This window comes from Accipiter gentilis, chromosome 31 (assembly GCF_929443795.1).
Source record: "Accipiter gentilis chromosome 31, bAccGen1.1, whole genome shotgun sequence".
Classification (NCBI taxonomy): domain Eukaryota; kingdom Metazoa; phylum Chordata; class Aves; order Accipitriformes; family Accipitridae; genus Astur; species Astur gentilis.
The window spans coordinates 11,144,758-11,164,636 of record NC_064910.1 but is presented as its reverse complement, the minus strand read 5'-3'; the positions used below and the strand labels follow the sequence as shown (position 1 = coordinate 11,164,636).

Sequence of the window (19,879 nt, the reverse complement as noted above, 5' to 3'; positions counted from 1 at the left end):
GCAAGGCTGATGGCTGCTGCTTGACAAATCAATTCAGAGGTGGCAAATACAGAAAAAAGGCACAGAAACAACTGTGAGAGAGCTGCAGAAAATTTGATGTTGGCATAATTAGCCAAGGAGCGGTCAAACAGAGAAACAGAATTGTAAAGCTGTGCATTTTTCTTAACAATTCTCAAGAAATAAGATATTCACTATTGTTTTGACTACCTAAAAATCAGAAATGCATTTTTCTTCTTTCATATGACATAATAGTTATAAAAATTCATAGTCAGTAAAACAGAAGGAAAAGATACAAATAAAAATATCAGCTAAAAAATATCTTTGAATTAGCTCATCAGTAATCCACAATAGTATTTTCAAAAGGACCTATTAACCAAATAACAAAGGAACTGTTTACCTGCTGCAATGCTAGGTTATATTTACCTCTATAAAGTCACTATCAAAAGAACTCCTCAGAGAAAGCCAGATTTAGAAGACTGCAGTTATATAGCCCTAACAAAACTCTGAAAATAAAAGTGCTGCTGCTGAAATGGGTCATTACAACACCAAATTTCTCTTGTGAAAAGCAAGATTATTTTCTTATATTAAGGAAATGGGACACAGCTCCTGATAAGCAGCACGAACTCTGTCAAGGTTGGCTATTAAGGTCAAGCCTACTGTTTATATAAAAAAGGCATGCAAAGTCAAAGCTGGGCCTACCTCATCAAAGGTCTCTGTCATTTTTCGCATGACATCCTTCTTCTGCAAACTCTGAAACATCTCTGCTGTTACCATGCCTAGAAAAGTAATGTTTTAAAAACAATTACCAACAACTGTATTACATTAATCAAGTCCAAGTAAGGACTTTATTTTAAATTTAGAAACACCAAGAAACAGGGACTGTTTTATCTCTGTTTACACTGGTATGGGCAACTTATTTATAGGGAGACAAATTCATTTATAGTAGAAAATATTGATGAAGCAAACCAGAAATTCACATTAGAGAAATCTGCCCTGTGTTGTCTGGTATGGCTATTTTCTCTGTCCATTCATTTACTTCAAGGATTTACTAAAGTTTTGCCCACTGCTAGTCAAAGACCCCAAAACATTTCCCATAAGAGAAGGCGTATCAGTTGAAGACCTGAAAAAACATTTGAAGTGTAAAAGGTACATTCTAGCTGCTTAAAACACTCAGAATTTTTAGACTAACAGAAGTCTTCTTAAAACTCTTACTTGCCATCCTGAAGCATTTCACTAGCAGACTGTCCCCAGAAGTCATTGTGTCTCAATGTTTGTTATGAAATAGACAGCTTCACAACCCTCTGGTAAAAGTAACCGCAATGAGGCAAGAGATTGCTCTTCCAGCCACCAAAGCAGGGAGCTTAATTTGCTAGTTGTTTATTTTCAAATATACTAGCAAAAGAAAAGATACTAGGAAATTACAAAACAAATGGTAACTGAAACACTAGATTTTTATTAGAACGGTCATCAAAACCATCTTCCCTACATGGGGATTCTGCAAAGTGACATGACATGAGGCCATTTCAGAAACTTGACCTTGCAAACCATGTTCTAATACAAGTCTGAGAGTTGGTATGCTGTAAACACAGAGTCAAAGAATTTAACCAGCAACATTCTTTATTATTAGTCCTGCCCATTTGGAGTTTGTCTTAAAGAACAGTACAGATTGTAAGTACATGATTTACTGGAGAGAAAAATTCCATTTTAGAAAGCACACTTCAGACTACTCTCAACCCACAGACAATGGAAAGGGCTACTAAGAGGGTAAGTTACCTTGACAGCCTGAGCACTGAATGAAGAAGTTGATGAGATCTAGAAGTGCCACATTCCGGTCTTGTTTATAAGCTTCAACCCAGTCATCTACTACAGACTAGAACAGATCAAAGAAACTCATTAGTCAGGAGTTGAACACAGCATGCTGCACTCCACTGATGACATCCATAATAAAAACACAAAATAACACTGTTCCATCTCCATTAAATTATAAAAATGAGAATAAACTCCACACCATTTTGTTCCATTTCTAATAGTACATGTAAAAGATTCCTTCTGGGGCAAAATGAAGTCTTGAACTGCTCATTCACAAGTTCTACTCTAGGCAATGTTGCCATTCACAGATGCTTTGCTCCCTGTTAACAGGGAAAATAACCACAGCTTTAATAAATTTAATATACAAAAACCAAAACATCGTCCTCCTGACTTCTTGCCAGCACTGAGGTAACAGTTTCATTAAAAAAAAACAACCAAACAAAAAACAACCAACCAACCAAACAAAAACCCCACATTTACCTCTGCATCATCTAATAATTTAATATTAAATTAATAGTAGCAATTGTCCCTGGGAGTTCTCTTCTTCTCTAGCACCCAGTTTGTGCAGTAGGCTGAAACCGTTCACGTACTACACTTAAGGTAAGAAACAACTCCAAATTTCACTTCTAGGACAGTACAGCCTACAGACCTGTACGTGACAGGCCCACTGGGACAAACCATCCAGGCTTCAACCCACCTGTAGTGCCACATAGGTCTAATGAACTCTAGCAGCAGCAGCAGCCCGGACTCAAGCTGCTACCTTTCCAAGCCCTTCACATCATGCTTTGCACAGCAGAAGCTGAGCTCTTCAGAGAGCTCTACTGAAGTTAACACAGCTGTAGCACAGCAAAAGTTCATCCATACAAACATTTTGGAAAAACTAAGGTCTCACAACCAAAATATAAATGTATATTTCATGCGTGCACACACATACTTTACTTATAGACACTATCTACTGGAGACATATGTAAAACCCTGTAAAAAAATATTCAGGGCTCCAGATTTTAATCCTTCATACACATATACAAATATAATATAAACATATCCTGACAGAGTATGGGGAGGTGGGCTTTCTCACACTGAAGAAAGTTGCTAACTATATAGATGCACAGGAAATGTGACTATTATCCAATCCAAACTGCTGTCAGACTGCATTGGAATAGAATTAGAAGAAAAATACCAAAGGCAAGCTCCCAGAAAAAAAAGGAGAAAAAAAAAAAAAAAAGAGACTGATTTTCAGAATCCTGAACAACTAACATTTTCTACTGGTGAACCTTTTCTGTATTTTTTTTAAATAATTCCCTCTTCATATGTTCAGACATTGCTTTAGGAACATTGGTTTAGGTACATATTTCTTTCCTCTTTTTAAATATCTGACAGCTACTTTTTCACTAATTTCTTGAAGATGCATTCTTTTCAAGAGCCATGCTCGTAACAGTTTTCCAATCAAACACATTTCTTCCCCACCTATGCCAAAACCAGAACAAAATCTCAGTGCTCCAGTATATAAATAACTGAAATGACCACTGTTTATCTGACTTCCCTCCATCAACTCCTCTCAGAATTCAGAGCTAGAAATACCTGCATGGCCCGCTTCCCCATGCTAACCACTTCAAACAACGTAACTGCCTCAACCACTTCGCCATTCTGCAGCTGGCTCACTCTTCTGCTACTGGAAGAATTTCTCCTTATGTTTTCACACTGTTCTCGGACCTTCCGTTTCTCTCTCTGAAACAAGTCAAGGAAGGAAAGTATGTGAGAAAATGCAATACGTAGCAGCCATTCACAGATACACAAATTATCCCCTAAGAACAAGTTTATTTTGCTCTCATTGTAATGATTTCCCCAGGGTGCTAACTTTTAAGCTTCAAGAACACTGATAAATTCTTATCAAACATGACCATACCAGAAGGGGATGAAAGAAAGGATTTACCAGTTTGAATTTTTTCTCAACAATGAGTCATAAGTACAGGAAGGTATAACAGAAAATAAGCTTCTGAACACTTGTATACTACCCAGAAGGCACTTTTCAGTGGCAGCTGTAATTTCTGAAGAATAGACAGCAAGCACAGAAGCTCTTCTACATCTTTTCACTCACAGGGTAAACACACAACCTGCAAATTAACATCAGCTGCACACAGTTCACAGCTAAGGAAGAACACACTCTGAAATGAACTGACTATTCAAAAGCCAGCATTGAGGCTCTGATGCTGATGGAATTTGGAGGTCAAGCTGTATCCAGTGACTAGATTTTAGATGCACTGTATTGTGATTGTTTTATGTAATACTCAATTTTGTAACAATTGAATGAGACAGAAAATAAATTCCATAATTAAAAAAAACTTAAAAATTTTTAAAAATCCACTTACTGGTGTTTTCAGGTTGCCATTTCTCACACTACTGCCGTTCTGCACAGCAGACTCGGGCGCAGTCTCATCATGGACAGCATTCTCTCTGAAATGTAACAAACACATTGAAGGGATTAGCAGTGAGAACACAGAACTACACACTTCAGTACAAACAACAGAAGAAAATAACAACATATATACATATTTTAATATTTTTAATGAATCATTTGGAAGTTATGTCGTTTCGTTACTAAAAACCAAACAGCTACCTTTAAAGTACAACAGATATATGAGGCCTTTTTCAAACTACTTGTTTTCCTGCAAGATATATAAATAGAGAACTAGCAAGACTATTAAAGCTATCAAGGAAGTAGAAAGTAAGTAAACAAAACAGAAAGCTGACATTGACTTAAGGCGGCCTTTGTTGACTTAAAAGCTTTGCACCATGAAGCAGTAACACAGTATGCCTTCACTTCGTGGGTGCTCTACACAAAACAAGGCAATAACATTTGATGGGTCTACAATTTAAAATGAGAGGAAGAAGCTGTTTTACGTTTTCTATAAAACATGCTGAAGAAAAAAGACACATAAGAAATTTCATTTGCAGGTCATTGCTAATATGATGGAGGAATAATTTTATAAATAAAGATGCACCTTCTGGGAGATCTGAAGCAATACATTTATCTGCAATGAAATCATGTCACGTCTCATCATTCCCAATGCTAACAATATGCTTTGCCAAAGGCCATGTTTGAGCAGACGAGCTGGATCCCACTTGTGCAGCAGGTTCAGTACTGGTAGCTGGCTGCTATGGCCTCCTTTAAAGCTACGGTGGCCAGGACAAAAGCCAGTTGACTTGTACTATAAGAAGGCACAAAAATAAACATGAGAGTGTACAATTACTTTCATTTTCATGAGACTGCTGCAACAAGAAAGTGTACTAACACAAGTGACCACTTTACAAAGAAAAAAAAACAGTGTATTCCACTGTCAGATACAGTCAACCCTCCAATACCCAGTGCTGGCGAACCCAGATGGAGAATTAACTGTGCTATGGATGCAGAGCCAGCTTGATCCCAGATAGGTTTATCAATGCCAGGTAAGCACTGTTGTCGTTCTTCCCAAGACTGTTTTAGTCAGACATTGCCTCTGCAAAGCAAATCCTGAGGCTGAATAGCAGCAACTGCAGGACCAAGGTTCTGATGTTATTGCATTAGTGACAGCAGACAGACATTTTTATTTAAACACTACTTTTTTAATCTACTGGAACACTTCACTGTAAGCGATGTAGAAATAGGCTTTTAAAGACTCCTCTAAAAATTCTATATGAATATAAAAGTCTGTAAAAATATATCAAATTTCTAAATACAGTTTTGCAAATGCTGAACTTCCCTACAGAGAAAAGTCCCATGAAAGTTAAATTCAATCAACACCTTGTCATAGAAAAGTTCAAAATGTGCCACAGTGTTTGACAGATAGAAGCCAAGAAAATAACTCAGGATGAACCAATCCGTACATCAGCTGTCTGGACTTCTGCATGTTAAAGAAAAGAGAGGGATGAAGTATAATTCACAACTGAGTCAGCTCACTATAAGCAATAGCTTGCAAAAGTTTTCAAATGTTTTCTTTGATTTGTAATTGCAAGCCATAGAGATTAAGTATCTCAAGCACCACCAGAGACTTCCTAGTTGAAAAGAACAAGCAGCAAGAGATAGCAACATGTATTGCTTTTCTGACGCCAGTTAGTTCTTCCCACATTCTTCTACAGACCTCAAATAAACAAAAAGAATCCAAACGTGTTTGTCAAGAAGCTGCTTATCCTATGTGATTAAATACTTTCACTCTTTATTTCAAAGCAGACTGCAACATTATGAGGCTGGACTAACATGTCCTTACTTGCACTGTTTCACTAGAACTACAACTCAGATGCCAGCCAACATCATGGTAACACGCATTACCTGTTTCTGCATTATACCTCAACATAACGCTCAACTCTAAAACAACTTTCCTGAATTATTTACATGTCATATCCAACAACTTACTCCACCCCATAATGAAAATAAACACAGTTCGTTTGATTACAGCAACCACGATTGAGTCCAAGTTGAATTAAAACATTTAAATAATGGAAAAATCAGAACTGCTGCAGGACAGTTCAGTCAAGTACTTGTCTGATCACATACTGCTTTTAATATCTCTGTCCAGAACATACTTCTTTGAAGCTTCAGACTCATGCGTCTCTTTCCCAAGAACATCCTGAAGGATGGCACTACAGATGATATCTACTGGCCTTGTGCTACTTACTTTGTCAGCTTATGCCGGGCAAAATGTACCCGTAGCAAAAGGGGCTCAACAAAGTAAGTGAATGCCTGGTATGTTCACTTAGTTTCAGAACAGCATGCTTACGAAAGCTCAGCAAAACCTGCAAGAACAAGACCACTGATCTACAGCTTCCTCATGTTGGGCTAACACCACCAAGTAAAACAACATCTCTGTGATAAAACCAGTCAGAGTAACTTTCACATATGCACTAAACATCTGTCTTAAACACTCAATGAATGTAACTAAACACTAAATACTAACACTGAAAAGCCATTTAGTTTCTAAATTGTTTTATTAGTGCACCACAACACATAACAATGCCACAGGAAGCACAATGCTAGAACAGAGAGCCTGCGCAAAAGTAGAGATTTTTTTAAATCCAGATAATATCAATACTCATGTTCCTCCTTTCTCTTTTTTTCTTTTTCCTTTTAATACTGGTTTCCAGTAAGGTTATTCATAAGGCAAGTACTTAAACATTTGCAGGAAGAAGCAGCAGCTTCTTCTACATAAGCTACTACGTAAGAAGATCAGCTAAATAGCCAGTTACCTTCCTGGCACTTCTGAAACTAAGAGGCTGGCTTCAGATGAAACATACCAGAAAGGACACATGGGAAACTATATTAATTGTCATCATGGACTATGAGGAATACAGGTCTCAGCTTTCATTAGAGTTTAATGAAGCAAAAGACCTGGAGCAGACTTGCTCAGAAGGTGACAGGATCAGCAACGGTTGGGCTGCAACGAGTCCAAAGCATGCAACACTAGACATCTAAGAAGCTTCACTCTTTAAAACTAGACAACATATACCCAAATGTTTTAACTTTATCATTTATTTATTTACATCTGCTCTTTCTACTTCAAAATACCATTCTGTAAACAACAATATGAACACATTTGGTTTATAGCTCATTTCAAGCGATGACTAAAAACTATGAAAGGGAGAAGACTTGACGCATCCCTGATAAAAACAGCTACAGAGAAGCAATGCCCCCCTCAATGCCAGCAGGGAGACTACAGATTACTTAGCACTCTTCCCCCTCAGCACCCCCAAATTCACCGCTGAAGTGAACACACGCACTGACTATGAATCTGCCCGTTATTTTTTTTCAAAGTGGCTTCATTTGCACTGTAGCGAATAAGGAACAGAAAAGCTTGTAAGGCCAAGGTCTCTGCCAATCAGCATAAACCACTACATTAAGAAGATGCTAAAGAACACATAAAAGAATAAAATGGAGACGTTAGTAAGAAGACATAGTACATAGCAAATCCCTTTTTTTCCCCTCCCCCCAAGATGACACATCGTAGACTGTCCCAGTATCTGCAGGGCACAAATTCAAGGGACAGCACCCTGATTTACCAACAAATTTTACAGGCGACCAGTGCCGGCTCTTACTTTTGGCTGGGAGGGTTACTGGCTGTGTTGGGCTCGGCTATCATCTCCACCACATTATTTCAGACAGCAAGCTAACGTGATCGGCACCGCTTCTGAGGAGACTTCACCAAGATCGGTAGCGTTAAAAACTTGGCAAAGCTTTGGCTCTTGCGGGCGTAAACGGCAGCCAAAAACTGTCAAGAAAAGAAAACAGAGAGTTAATTCTCGGCAGCTCCCCTAAAACCAAGCCGGAAAGGCCCCCGCAAAGCCGAGCCGCAGAAGGGGATGCGACCTCCAGACACTAATTCGAAGGGAATTCGGAGGCGGGACCGCTGCACCTGGCGGGAGCCCTGACGAGGCCGGGCGTGCAAAGCCGCCGGAGAGCCGCCCGGCCGCTCGCCCTCCTCCCCCCCCCCCCCCCCCCTCGGGCAGACCCCCGTAACGCCGGCGGCACCGCGCCCCAGCTCTCCCCCAGAGGCCGCCGCTCCGCACCGGCGGGCCGCCTCAGGGGCGCCGGCGGCGGCGGGCCGGCCCGGGACCTCCAGCCACCCGTAGGCACACGTACGCACTACGTACGGCTGCGGGCTGGAGGCGGGTGCGCTCGCTGCCGCGGCGGCGGCCCAGGCGGCGGCGGCGGCGGCGGCGGCGGCGGGAGGGGGAGGAGGAGGGGGAGGAGGAGGAGGAGGAGGAGGAGGAGGAAGGAGAAGCGCGCCGGTGCGCGCGCGCCGCGCGGGGCCCGCCACTCACCTGCCGCGGGGACGCGCTCCGCGAGCCCGAGCGCACGCCGACGCCGCCCCCCCCGGGCTGCCCCCCCCCTCCCTTCGCTGCAGCGACCCGCGCCCCGGCTCCAGCCCCGCCGTCAATCACGGCCGTCCCCCGGCACCGTCCGGCCTATCAGAGGCGGGGATCGCTGTCACGTGGCCCAGCACCGCAGCGCGGGCGGGGCGCCGGTGTCCTCGGGGCTTCCGTCGCGGCCGGGGCGAGGGCGGAAGGACGCGGCCCGTAACGACTCCTCCCGCCGCCTCGGCCGGGGAGGGGGTGGCGAGGCGCCGCCGGCGGCCGCGCGATGGGGCCCGGCCGCCTCTCGCAGTCGCTGCTGCTGCGCTGCCGGCAGGCGGCGGCGGCGGCGGCTGTCGTCGCGGCCCGCTGCCGGCCGTTGTCCGCCCGCCCGCTCAGCGCCGCCGCCGTTCGCCTGCGGGCTCCTCAGAGGCCGCCGGGCAGGGGCGAGCCCCCGCGGGCGGGCGGCGGAGGGCGGTGGAAGGAGGTGGCGGGCGCCGGCGGGGATGAAGAAGACGAAGAGGAGGAGGAGGAGGAGGCGGAGCTGGAGGAGCTGCTGGGCCCCTCTCCGCTGGCCCTGGGGCCCGGCGCGCAGCGCGTCGCCGTGGTGCACCCGGCTGTCAAGTGGGGCCCGAAGAAGCCGCCGCTCACCACGGGTGCGTGGCCGCGCCGCGGCGGGGGGGGGTCGGGCCGCTTACCCCCCGCGGGGCCCGGCGGGCAGCGCCGCTCTCCCGCTGCCCTCGGCCGCCTCGGTTCTGCTCCTTCCCCCCCCCGCCCCGTTGCAGCGCTCGTCCGCCCGCGGGAAGACCCGCAGGGAACCGGTGCCGGTAGCGTGGAGTAGAGCCGTTATCGCGGTGGTAGAGCTGCGAAACGTTGCCGGGGCCGACGAGCGAAAGGCGAACTCGGACCAGAGGTCTGGGGCGCCGTTTCCCTCTGCGGGAACTTTTTAAAAAAGGACGCGATTCGGCCGAGCTGTGCTTTCGCTCGGGAATCGCGGCCGCGGCGGGTCTCGGGCGGCCCAGCGGCTCGGTGCGGAGAGGGACGGGTTGCCCGAGGGGACAGCCGGGTTTCCCCGCCGTTAGCAGGACGTGAGAAGCCCGCAGCCCCCGGGCGGGCGGCAGTGCTTCGGCCTGAGGGCTGCCCAGAGCTCGGCTGAAGAGCAGGAGTGCTGCCCTGCCCGTGGGAGAGAGCGCGGCGAAAACGGTCCTGTGCAAGTCCTCTCCCGGGCTTAAAGAAGTGCTTGTGTGCCGTTACCTGGCCACGCAGTCACCAATAATTCCTCTACAAGGAAAGGAGTGCTTTTGTGCAGTTACCTAGCCATGCAGTCACCAGTAATTCCTCTGTAAGGAGCTTATTTTGCATTGCTACTCTCAGATTTCTCTCAGAAATCCTCGTAGCTAGCTAATAGACAGGCATTAATCAGGCACAGTTAAGATATATGATGAACTTGACTTGATGCTTCCCCCAACACTTCTCCAACTGCAAAGTTGTGATAGAAAGGATTAAGCGTCTTGTAAGTTAACTTTTTACACATACATGACACATATTCTTGTGTTCAAATTTGTTATGTCATGAACCTAGATCTCATTTAGTTTTATTAGTGCTGCTAATTATAACAAATTGTCACGTTGCAGAATTTACATAAGCACTCCCATTTTACAACTGAAAAATAAATAACATATGAAGGCACCTTTCTGTCCAGACATACAGAAGAATAGCGGTGATACCTTTCCATTTATTTAGGCCCTCCAGATGAAGAGCCTGAAGTCTGAACAAATGGTGTGGAATGATTGTTGAAACACCACAGGTACAGCAGGAAATCTGTGCATTTTACAAGGAACACTAACAGTATGAGGAGAAAGAGGATCATGGTTATCTTTAAAAAATACATTGCCTTTTGGACCAAGGTAACCTATTTAATATACAAATTACATTTTGCTATCTAGAGAAACTTGACAAATCTGTTATGAAAAGAGGAAAAGGTTGGAAAATCAAAACGATCTACCGATCTGATATGCCTGTGTAGTCTTTGTGATATCACAAAGTCCTCAAAAAATCGGTGCTTTGCCAAATTTTTTAGATGTTTTTAAAAAAAAATCTAAATCTTTTTTTTTAAAAAAGTGACTGATGAACCAGAATACAGGATTGGAATCGGCTGGTTTTAGCAGGTCATAAATCAGTGTAGGTCCTTTATGAATAAGTAGCAGTGAAGTTAGCAGCAGGATATGCTGTATTAGTGATTCTTTAAATATTGCTGCAAAACACCAAGGAATTAATCACGTGGGTTTGTGCTCATCTGAAATAACAGAATTTGTTTTCCAGTTAGTTATTCATTTCACTTCTTGAGGCAAAAAACTTGGTAATTTCTTTGCTGACAATACAATTTAAAATTCTTCTAAATCAACAACCGTAGAAATAATTTGTACAGGCAGAAAGATGCTTTGTGTGATAAAATTGCATCAAACTAGAAGTTTGATTACTCTGATTAGAGGTAAGGCATTTTGCTCCTTGCGCTAGAGGCTAAAATAAATACCCTAGTAGAATTTCAGTGTAGCTTAGTCTGTTGCTGTTCATGCGCATACTGTAGTTATTGGAAATCTGAGCAAAGTTAAATGATGGTATATTGTAATCTTTTTTTTCTTTTTCTTTCTTTCTTTTTTTTTTTTTGTGTGTGTGTTCCTAAAGCTGAATTACAGATTGCTGAAGCCGTTGCTCTTATAGATACCCTTCAGAACTGGACAGTTTTAGAGAAAATAATTATTCCTACAAAAAATCCTGACAAGAAGTTTATTTTTGGCAAAGGAAACTTTCAGGCGTTGACAGGTAAGGACTGAGATTTTTCAGCACTGCTCATTCTAAATGGAAGACTTCTGCAGCTGAACTGTTTAAGGATGGGTATTGAAAGGCGAAGAGAGGGAGAATTTTGTTTATCCATCATGTAGGTTTGCAAGCAAACTTCAAAGAATTTTTTTAAGGTTACAAAAGCAGCACAGAATAGAAATAACCTGTGCTCACTGAAAATGTGTGAAGCAACTTAATCCCTACATTTGTGTGATTGGCATAAGTGAAACTGGCAGCTGTTCTTGACATAGTACTAAATTAGTGCAATTACAACTGTTCTGTGAATGAAGGATATGGTGCCATTTAATATGAGCATTCTGCTCAACATAAAATGGTTTTATATTCTGTGTATTTTAAAAAGAGAATTGACATTTAACACTGTTTTGCAATGGTTATCCATCTTTTAGAAAAGATTAAAAAATTGCCCCATGTGACAGCTGTCTTCTTGAATGTGGAAAGAATATCTTCACTAACAAAGGTAATATAATATCAAATCATACTCTTTACATCAGTATTGTTCGGAAGCTGTTGATGTTATGAGAAGTAGGGTCAGTTATGACTGAATTTGCAAATGGTAATATATGAAGCCACCTGGACTGGGTTTTGTTGAAAGGAAATTTAATTACTATGACATTTGTCCAGTTGATATATGTGTTTCCAGCTCTGATGCATGAAATTTTCCATCAGCCTAATAGCTATTTAGCATAGACTCTGCTCCCACATTTGCCGCTGGCCCTGTTTCAAATGTTGGAAAGTTTAGTCAAGGTCTTTTTCACAAAATGAAGATGATAACCCAGCTTTCGTTATGAAGAATGTCAACGTTTTGGATTAGCTATATGCACAGGTTTCTATACCTATGTGGATAGTGTATTTGTTTTCCTATCTGTGGATGCTGTATTGTGTTTTGAATATGAGGTGTAAATTCAGAGCAAGGTTATATTTCGAATATTTGAACTTTCATTCCTAACCCTTAAAAAAGTCCCGTATTTTAAATGGATGGATTACGTTGAGGGGAGGAGCATGCTTCACTTTTTTTTAACACTGGCAGTAAAACAACTGGTGCATGAACTATAGATGCTCTTTGAAATGCTTAGACAAACAGAAATAAATACTTTTAGGGTTTTGCATGTACAGCATCATGCAGGGTGTAAAGCGCACGCAAACTCTGCAAGCAAACGTTAATGCTTTGCTGGTAGTTTTGAATGCTTTCCTCATTATAAAGCGAACAGAGATCTCTTAGAGATATTTACCTCAAGCACTTCAATTTATTGGTGAAATGGAAGTTGAAAATGTTTCATTGCAATTTCCTAGTTTTTATTCCCTAATCTATAGTATGAGTTCTTTTAGTACTAGATCCGTTTTAAAAAAAATTCTTTTCGCAAATCTAGATCTTAAGAGCAATTTAACAGGGTTGATTCAAGAAAGTGCTCGTAAGCATTGCCCATCCATTGAAATAGAATCCCGAGGTCCTCTGTGTTCAGGTGTCTATCAGCTAACTATAACTGTAGTGCTGTGTAAGAATTGATCTACTGATACTGAGGGGGACAGAAAACATCTAGTTTTTTTGTCTTACATGGCTAAAGAAAGAACTAGAAGATGCCTGGGGCGTGAAGGTCTTTGACAGATACACAGTTGTACTTCACATTTTTCGTTGTAATGCCCGAACCAAAGAAGCAAAACTTCAGATAGCATTGGCTGAAATTCCACTTCTCAGGTACCTCAAGCTGTGCAAATCACGTACTGATACCTACATATTGTAGTGACTATTTCTTTACAGTAACAAAAATGGTAATACTGTACTGTAGAGAAAAATGACACTGTTTCAGTTCTTGCATAGTATGCTCAATGATTGATTAGAGCATAGAAATATTTGCTATAATGTCATTGTTTTAAGCTTCTGCAGTGCTGGCAGGCAAAACCAGAAAGTGTTCAATAGATAATCTTACAAAATATATTTCTCATTAAAAGGTCCCGGTTCTTTCTAATGCAGCAGGTTAATTGCAAGAATATGTAGGAATTGGATATGTGTATCCCATATATAATATTGATGGCTTTAATAAGGAGAGCTATAAACAAGGAGGATTAAAGGCATTAATTTGTGTCTGAATTTTCCACATTTCTACATTACGTGGCATAGAAATATTTGTACATGGCAGTTGGCGTGAGTTGTGTGGATGTATCAGAGGCATCTTTGGTTCTCTGAAATTTCAGAATAGCCGTTATAATTTGCTAAGAGAGTTGCATGCTTTTTCAAACCACAGTCAACGAGTCGGGAAAATCTGGATTTTTTTCACCAGGCTTCTTGCCATGAGGTGGTTTTATTTAGAGCTCTGTCATTTAGTGGTTTTATCTGTACTATTAGAATATCGCTACTGCTTCACTTGTTAGGCAGTTTAGGATAGCTTGATTAAAGAAAATTGCTTCTAATTAACTGTTATTCCACTGCCAGGTCAAATCTGAAAAATGATGTGTCTCGGCTAGATCAGCAGAGAGGTGGCTCGAGATACATCATGGGCTCAGGTAAAGTTCTCATGAATTAGAGGGGTTTTTTTCTCCATAGCCTTTAAACAAATTTAATTGCATCTTATTTTGTCTGGAGGAGGCTGGAAGGAAAAACTGTTTGTGTTCTGCATCTAATTAAGTGAATGTACAAAAATTTATTGGAAAGAAATAGTAAAGTTTTGGTCTGTACTGGCTCAGTAAGTGGCCATCGACAGACTATTTGCAGCCACAGGGGTTTATCATAAGTGTACTTGGTTATTCTAGAGTGCTTAGCATATGTTTTAATAATTACTTATCACTTTGACTCTTAGGCAACAATTCATAGTTTTAGTTGCTGATTTATAACTTCATATGCCCTAGTGCTAACTCACTTGATTTCCCAATGCACAACATCACTGGGTTTACTGTTTCTCTTGTAGATTATTCTGCCAATTATTCATTTGTATTTTTCAGGTGAAACATTCATGGAGACACAGAATCGTATCTTGAAAGAAAAAGAACTTAAAATTAGGAATGCCCTGGAGAAACTAAGAAGAAAAAGGTCTTTACTTAGAACTCAGCGCAGAAAACGCGAGTTTCCTATTATCTCAGTAATGGGCTATACTAATTGTGGTAAGCAAAAACTCTTGAAATTGCAACACGAAAGAGCTTACGTTGTCTAATTTTTAATTAGAAACTCTAGCCGGAATCTCATTTCAGTGTGAATAGGCTTCGTATTTTAATTAGTTTTTAAATTGTGGAATGAATATGTGTCAATTAGGATATAGTTAGGAAAGCAAATTATGCTTGTTGTAGTTAGATTCCCCCCCTCCCCCCTCCCCCGCCCCAAGTCTTGAAGACATGGTTTGGAGAAATGCATAGCACCTATCATGCCAAAAAGATTTTATATATAGTGCTGTAGACTGTACTGTTAGTGTCCCTTTATACAAATCTCTATTACTTGATCAGAAGGGGTAGAGAAAAGTACATGGGTGTTTAGATCACTGTGAAGGCTTGAGGCATAGGAGGAAAATTCAGAAGAGTTGGCAGTTGATCTGAGAAATGTGCTTAGGAAGCACTGTAGCTTTTCATTGATTGATGTATAGTGTTCTGATATGTGTTCATAAGAGAATCTAAATAAAGCTAAAGGGTTTTTCTATTCTTTTTTTTTTATAGCTTACACAAGTGAATTCATATACAAGGCATAAATAGACTTTGGACTAGACACTTTTTTCAGGTTACATTATCTTAAGACCATTTCATTTTCTTATTCAACATCTTTATAAAAACAAACTTCCCTTGCCCTAATTTTGTTATCAGTTATATACTCAAAGATTTGTATTACGCTGTGTCTTTTTCTTAAATGTGATACTTCCAGACTTTTAAAATGGAAGATTCAACAAAATTATATATATATTACAATTATGTACACATAACTGAAATACTTTAACTAGGGTATACACTGAGCACTTTAGTTTAATGTTCATGAGGAAATGCCCAATAAAAACATAAACCTAATAAGCTACATGTTATTAGTGCTTCTGTTTATTGTTGGATTTAACAAATAAATATTGAATTGTTTTATCTGACAACAGAAGCAGTGAGGAGTGCATAAGTGTATGCTTCCTGATGCTGTCGTGGCAGTGCTCTTCAGATAGTCTTAGAGGTGTGAGAGATGTGAGTAGGTCGTTTCGCAGGTCAGTTCAGCCTTTGATCATCTTGTGATTTCACAGCATAGCTTCCAGATGTGGCCTTAAATCCAATTCCAAGTTATAAAAGTTAAGACTGTCTTTGAATTTCCTAACATCATGTAGATAACTAATCATAGGCTAGATTCAAATTAGTGAGATAGATATGAAAAGATATGTTACATCATACAACTCACCTGAGCCTTTCAAATTAAATTTCTGCTTGAAACAAGCCATTAAAGTCTTTTCCTTTTTTTCTTTAATTAGGAAAAACTACTCTGATCAAAGCCTTGACTGGCGAAGCAGGACTTCAACCGAGAGATCAGCTGTTTGCCACTCTTGATATTACAGCCCATGCTGGCTATCTGCCCTCACATATGGCAGTTATTTATGTTGACACCATTGGCTTTCTGACTGATCTTCCGCATAATCTGGTTGAGTCCTTTTCAGCTACGTTAGAAGAAGTGGCTTACTCAGTAAGTAGTTGACTAAACCTAAATAGTGCATCCAAATAAGTTGAGGCTAGCTTTCTTGAGAGTTAAAAATGAATTAAAGTCTCTGGAATGTTCCGCTTTTAGCTTAAGTTTTCCCATAGCACTAAAAGTGGATGATTGTGATGTGATGCAGGCAGCATGTAATAAACATAAATGTACTTTTCCAGTCATTTTCTCATTAAAGTTAGTTTCCTGTGTTATAGCAAAGTGTAAAGCTGCATACACACAGATACTTAAACAAAAAGCCTGTATCGTCAAAGGTAATGAAGTTCAGTGGTAGCAAAATGCCTTTGAGGACTAGACTTCACCATGTAATAATAGGATTTTCAAAAGTCTGCAACTATCCTGGTTGTCTCTTATTCTGAAATGTTAAATGAAAGGCAGGAAATTTACTTCTCACTCATTTTCAGGAGTTTGAAGCAGTATCTTGAGCAAAGATGATGAAACATTTTGAATGCAAATACTGAATTAGGTTTATTGGTTTTTATCATGGCAAACATGATCGTGTACTTGAAACTGATAACTTTTGTATAAAGCTTTCTAAAAGTGAAGCACCAGTATGTCAGGCGCTAAGGATAAGGATAATCTTCTGCGTTTTGAATGTAAGAATAGAATTACAAGGTACATAGGGGTTTTCCCCCATTTTTGAAACAGTTTTTCAGCCATTACTCTTCTAAAACCTTTTTAGAGTTCAGTCTTTTTCTTCTCTAGTATTTTTGAAGCCTTACTGTTACACAGCCTTGGCTTTGAAAAATTGGGTCAGTTATTAATTGAAATCTGAATTCTGTAACTAGCTTGGTTGACAGGGTTTGTTTCAGAGTTGTTAGAAGCAATTCATCCTCAAGTGAAGACTAAGCTACTGCAGATTTTTCTTCCATCGTGGTGCAAAAAACAGCATTGGTTTAATACTGTTTTAGCAGTTCATTTTACAGTGTTAACCTGCCAGTGTATTTTCTAATGGATAGGAGAGCTATATGAATTATCAATGCAAAAATAGTATAAAATCTCTACAACCTGGTAACTGATATGTTTCAGTAACTGTCTTATATATTCAATATTGCTTGCCAGGATCTGATAGTTCATGTGAGGGATATTACTCATCCAGAAACCGTTCTCCAGAAAGCAACCGTTCTGTCAGTTCTGAAGAATCTTAATCTTCCCACACATTTATTGGACTCAATGGTAGAAGTTCATAACAAAGTGGATTTGATAGAAAGGTAAGCGGGAGATGCTAAGTGTACTTAAACATTTCTTGTGTTCTGGAAGCTTTTTAATTCTTAGTCTAGAAAAGAGCTCCCGCACTTCTGAATTCATTTAATAGTGTTTCCTCAATCTTTTACATATGTAACTGTGGTATTAAAAAGAATTAATTATCTTTTAATTACAAAAGAAATCACTTGAGTCATACAAGAAGTGGCCTCTGTAGGAAGGTGCCAGTATGAAGTAGCACAGTTAAATTGTCTGTGCTTGGAATATTTTCACAACCTCATCTTCAGGAGCAAATGTGCTAGCAATTGTTAACCTTTCAGATATAAACCCACTGAAGAAAATGCTTTAGCCATTTCTGCTCTACATGGACATGGTTTAGAAGAGCTGAAAGAAGAAATAGAGAAAAAAATTTTGGCAGCAACAGGGAAGAAGATTCTGACAGTTAATGTCAACTTAGAGGGACCTCAGCTAAGGTAAATAATGTTGAACTGTAAGAAGGACTTGGAGAAATATGAAACTCTTAGTTTTGCATGTCTTAAAATTTCCAAATCATATACTGATTTTAATCTGTGTTAAGAATTACAGGGATAATTATCAAAGTTTTCTAACTTACTGAGAAAAAATATCCCCATTAGATACCCTGGAGTCTGCGTCTGAAAGTGTCCTTCACAGTGTTCTGTGTGTTAGTACAATAAAACATACTTCCTGAAAGACCATGCCACTGGTCCTGGAAGCCAGATTTCTGACAAAAACACAAATCTGAAAGGTTTATGAAAATGCTATACCCTATTTCCAGACAGCAAGTAGCAAATGAAAAGTTAAGTGAAGCACTTCATCTTTTAAAGTATTAAATTACCTCGATTGGACCATGTTGACCTAAAACAAAGATCCCATTTTATGCAGTATGTCATAACTTTAAGATGCTAATATGCTTTTACTTTTACAGTTGGCTCTATAAAGAAGCAACAGTTCAGGAAGTAGAAGTCATGCCTGAAGATGGCACAGCCCGGGTGAAGGTGATAATCGGTAATTCTGCTTTTGGCAGATACAGAAACCTCTTTCCCAACAGTAAGATTTTTATGCCATGAAACTGCATCCTTTTCTAGGAAAAGAAACTGATCTCATTAAGAGGATGTGAAATTAAGTTAATGACCTGTTAGTCTAGGTGTTGAAGAGCGTATTTCTTCTCCAGTTGATGTTTTTGATGCATTTTAGAACTGGACAGTTTCAGAAAACTTCTGTTTGGAAACAGTAAGAGATTTGGGCTTCATTCTGTCAGCAAGTGCAAGGACAGCACTAACTTCTTAATGTTAAAACAGTTGTTGGCTATAAGCTGTGGATCTCAAACACATGGAAATCACCAGATGGCATCTGAATTAACCTTCAGAAAAGTACCAAGTTTCTTAAATAAATCTTTTTACCCCGTTTTTAAGAATAAAATAATAGTAATTATAGTTAAGGTGTCTCAGATGGTCCTTGGAAAATGAAAGTGAACAAAATGTTATGGCTTGTGTATAAATAATACAGATAAATAAGGTATTCAAGCAGAATGCATGAACCTAAATAAATAACTGCCATGTCTTACTGCAGCAAAGCAAAAAATCCCATAGATTTGTATAATTAAGCAATAAATAAAGTTAGCTGTGAACATCTTTAACCCATACAGTTGTCTTGCCTACAGTAACTTATCCACAATACCTATTACTGTGTCAGTTTTTAGAGAAAACATTTAAGGTACAGCACACCATGGATTTTTTGTGAAATTATTTCACAAAGAAAAAAAAAACCAACAAACCCTGATCCATTACTTGAGTTACAAATTACTACTGGGAACCAATAAAAGAATCAGTATGACAGAAAGAAGCAGCAAAACTATTTCAGTCCATATTACACAGAGAGATCAAGTTTTATTAGATAAACAAGCCACTTGAGGGTACAAAAGATAGGCAGAAAAAGATCCTGAGTATATATAACGTAACACTTCATGCAGGTAATGACTAAAAAAATCAAACCTGAATGACTGCTTAGTATGAAGTACATAGAGGTATGAACAAGGATTAAAAGTACTGTAAAAAAAGCATTTAGAACGTCTTTTCTATAAATGGAATGTTTCAGTTTGTACTCCTATGTATTCTGCAATTGCAAGAGATTGCATGAGGAGGTAGCATCTTAGCCCTTCATGCTGAGAAGTCCAGGTTGAGTTTGAACTGATGTCAAGTAGCAGGTGACACCTACTGCAAACATTAACATCTTGCCAAAACATTTGAACTCAGCTTTTGCATATAAAGTGCATCTAGAAATTGAGGTATATTGATGAAGCTGCATAGTGAACTTTACACAATGCCTGGTTTTGTTTTAGTCCTGATGCTTGCCATTTCTCTTGCCATCATGATCATCTGTTACTGCACAGTTCATTTAAAAAAATTAGAAAAATAGGATTAACATGCAATGGCAAAGAGCATAAAACCCTTAGTTTTTACATAAGCAAAAACTACTTATTGAGAGGAAAAATAATTACAGAACTACAAAAATAGC

General features: G+C 40.1%; 2 protein-coding genes across 13 annotated transcripts in view; one reads left to right on the top strand and one right to left on the bottom strand.

Annotated features, from left to right (window-relative positions):
• LOC126052975 (cohesin subunit SA-2-like) overlaps positions 1–8,657 on the bottom strand; it is a 63,242-nt gene extending 54,585 nt beyond the window's left edge. For 8 of the 11 annotated variants that reach the window (XR_007510201.1, XM_049834376.1, XM_049834382.1 and 5 more), the window contains exons 1-6: positions 8,602–8,657; positions 7,876–8,048; positions 4,179–4,263; positions 3,391–3,537; positions 1,774–1,870; positions 700–776 (exon numbers count right to left, since the gene is read on the bottom strand). Coding sequence is in view for 10 of the 11 variants with exons in the window: in XM_049834376.1 (XP_049690333.1) it covers positions 700–776; positions 1,774–1,870; positions 3,391–3,537; positions 4,179–4,263; positions 7,876–7,919 (450 nt within the window). In the remaining variant the exon portion in view is untranslated. Of the gene's footprint in view, positions 1–699; positions 777–1,773; positions 1,871–3,390; positions 3,538–4,178; positions 4,264–4,811; positions 5,019–7,875; positions 8,049–8,346; positions 8,370–8,430; positions 8,471–8,601 lie in introns of those variants that run through there. The other 3 variants (XM_049834381.1, XM_049834377.1, XM_049834378.1) reach the window with 3 other exon arrangements.
• Positions 8,658–8,920: 263 nt separating this feature from the next.
• GTPBP6 (GTP binding protein 6 (putative)) lies at positions 8,921–19,001 on the top strand. 2 transcript variants are annotated; one of them, XM_049834392.1, is made up of 10 exons: positions 8,921–9,287; positions 11,317–11,454; positions 11,880–11,950; positions 13,056–13,186; positions 13,922–13,992; positions 14,428–14,586; positions 15,909–16,117; positions 17,204–17,352; positions 17,665–17,817; positions 18,291–19,001. In XM_049834392.1, the coding sequence occupies exons 1-10, from the start codon at positions 8,921–8,923 to the stop codon at positions 18,430–18,432; spliced, it is 1,590 nt and encodes a 529-aa protein (XP_049690349.1). In that variant the 3' UTR covers positions 18,433–19,001. The 2 variants fall into 2 exon arrangements, with proteins under 2 accessions (XP_049690349.1, XP_049690350.1); XM_049834393.1 differs by having other exon boundaries at positions 9,035–9,287; positions 11,328–11,454.
• Positions 19,002–19,879: the final 878 nt, after the last annotated feature.

Bases quoted from the DNA above. Each gene is read 5' to 3' on its own strand.
- GTPBP6 (XM_049834392.1), top strand. From the start codon at position 8,921: ATGGGGCCCGGCCGCCTCTCGCAGTCGCTGCTGCTGCGCTGCCGGCAG. The intron at 11,951-13,055 runs GTAATATAATAT...ACATGGCTAAAG, and splicing joins GAATATCTTCACTAACAAAG to AAAGAACTAGAAGATGCCTG. The intron at 14,587-15,908 runs GTAAGCAAAAAC...TTCTTTAATTAG, and splicing joins AATGGGCTATACTAATTGTG to GAAAAACTACTCTGATCAAA.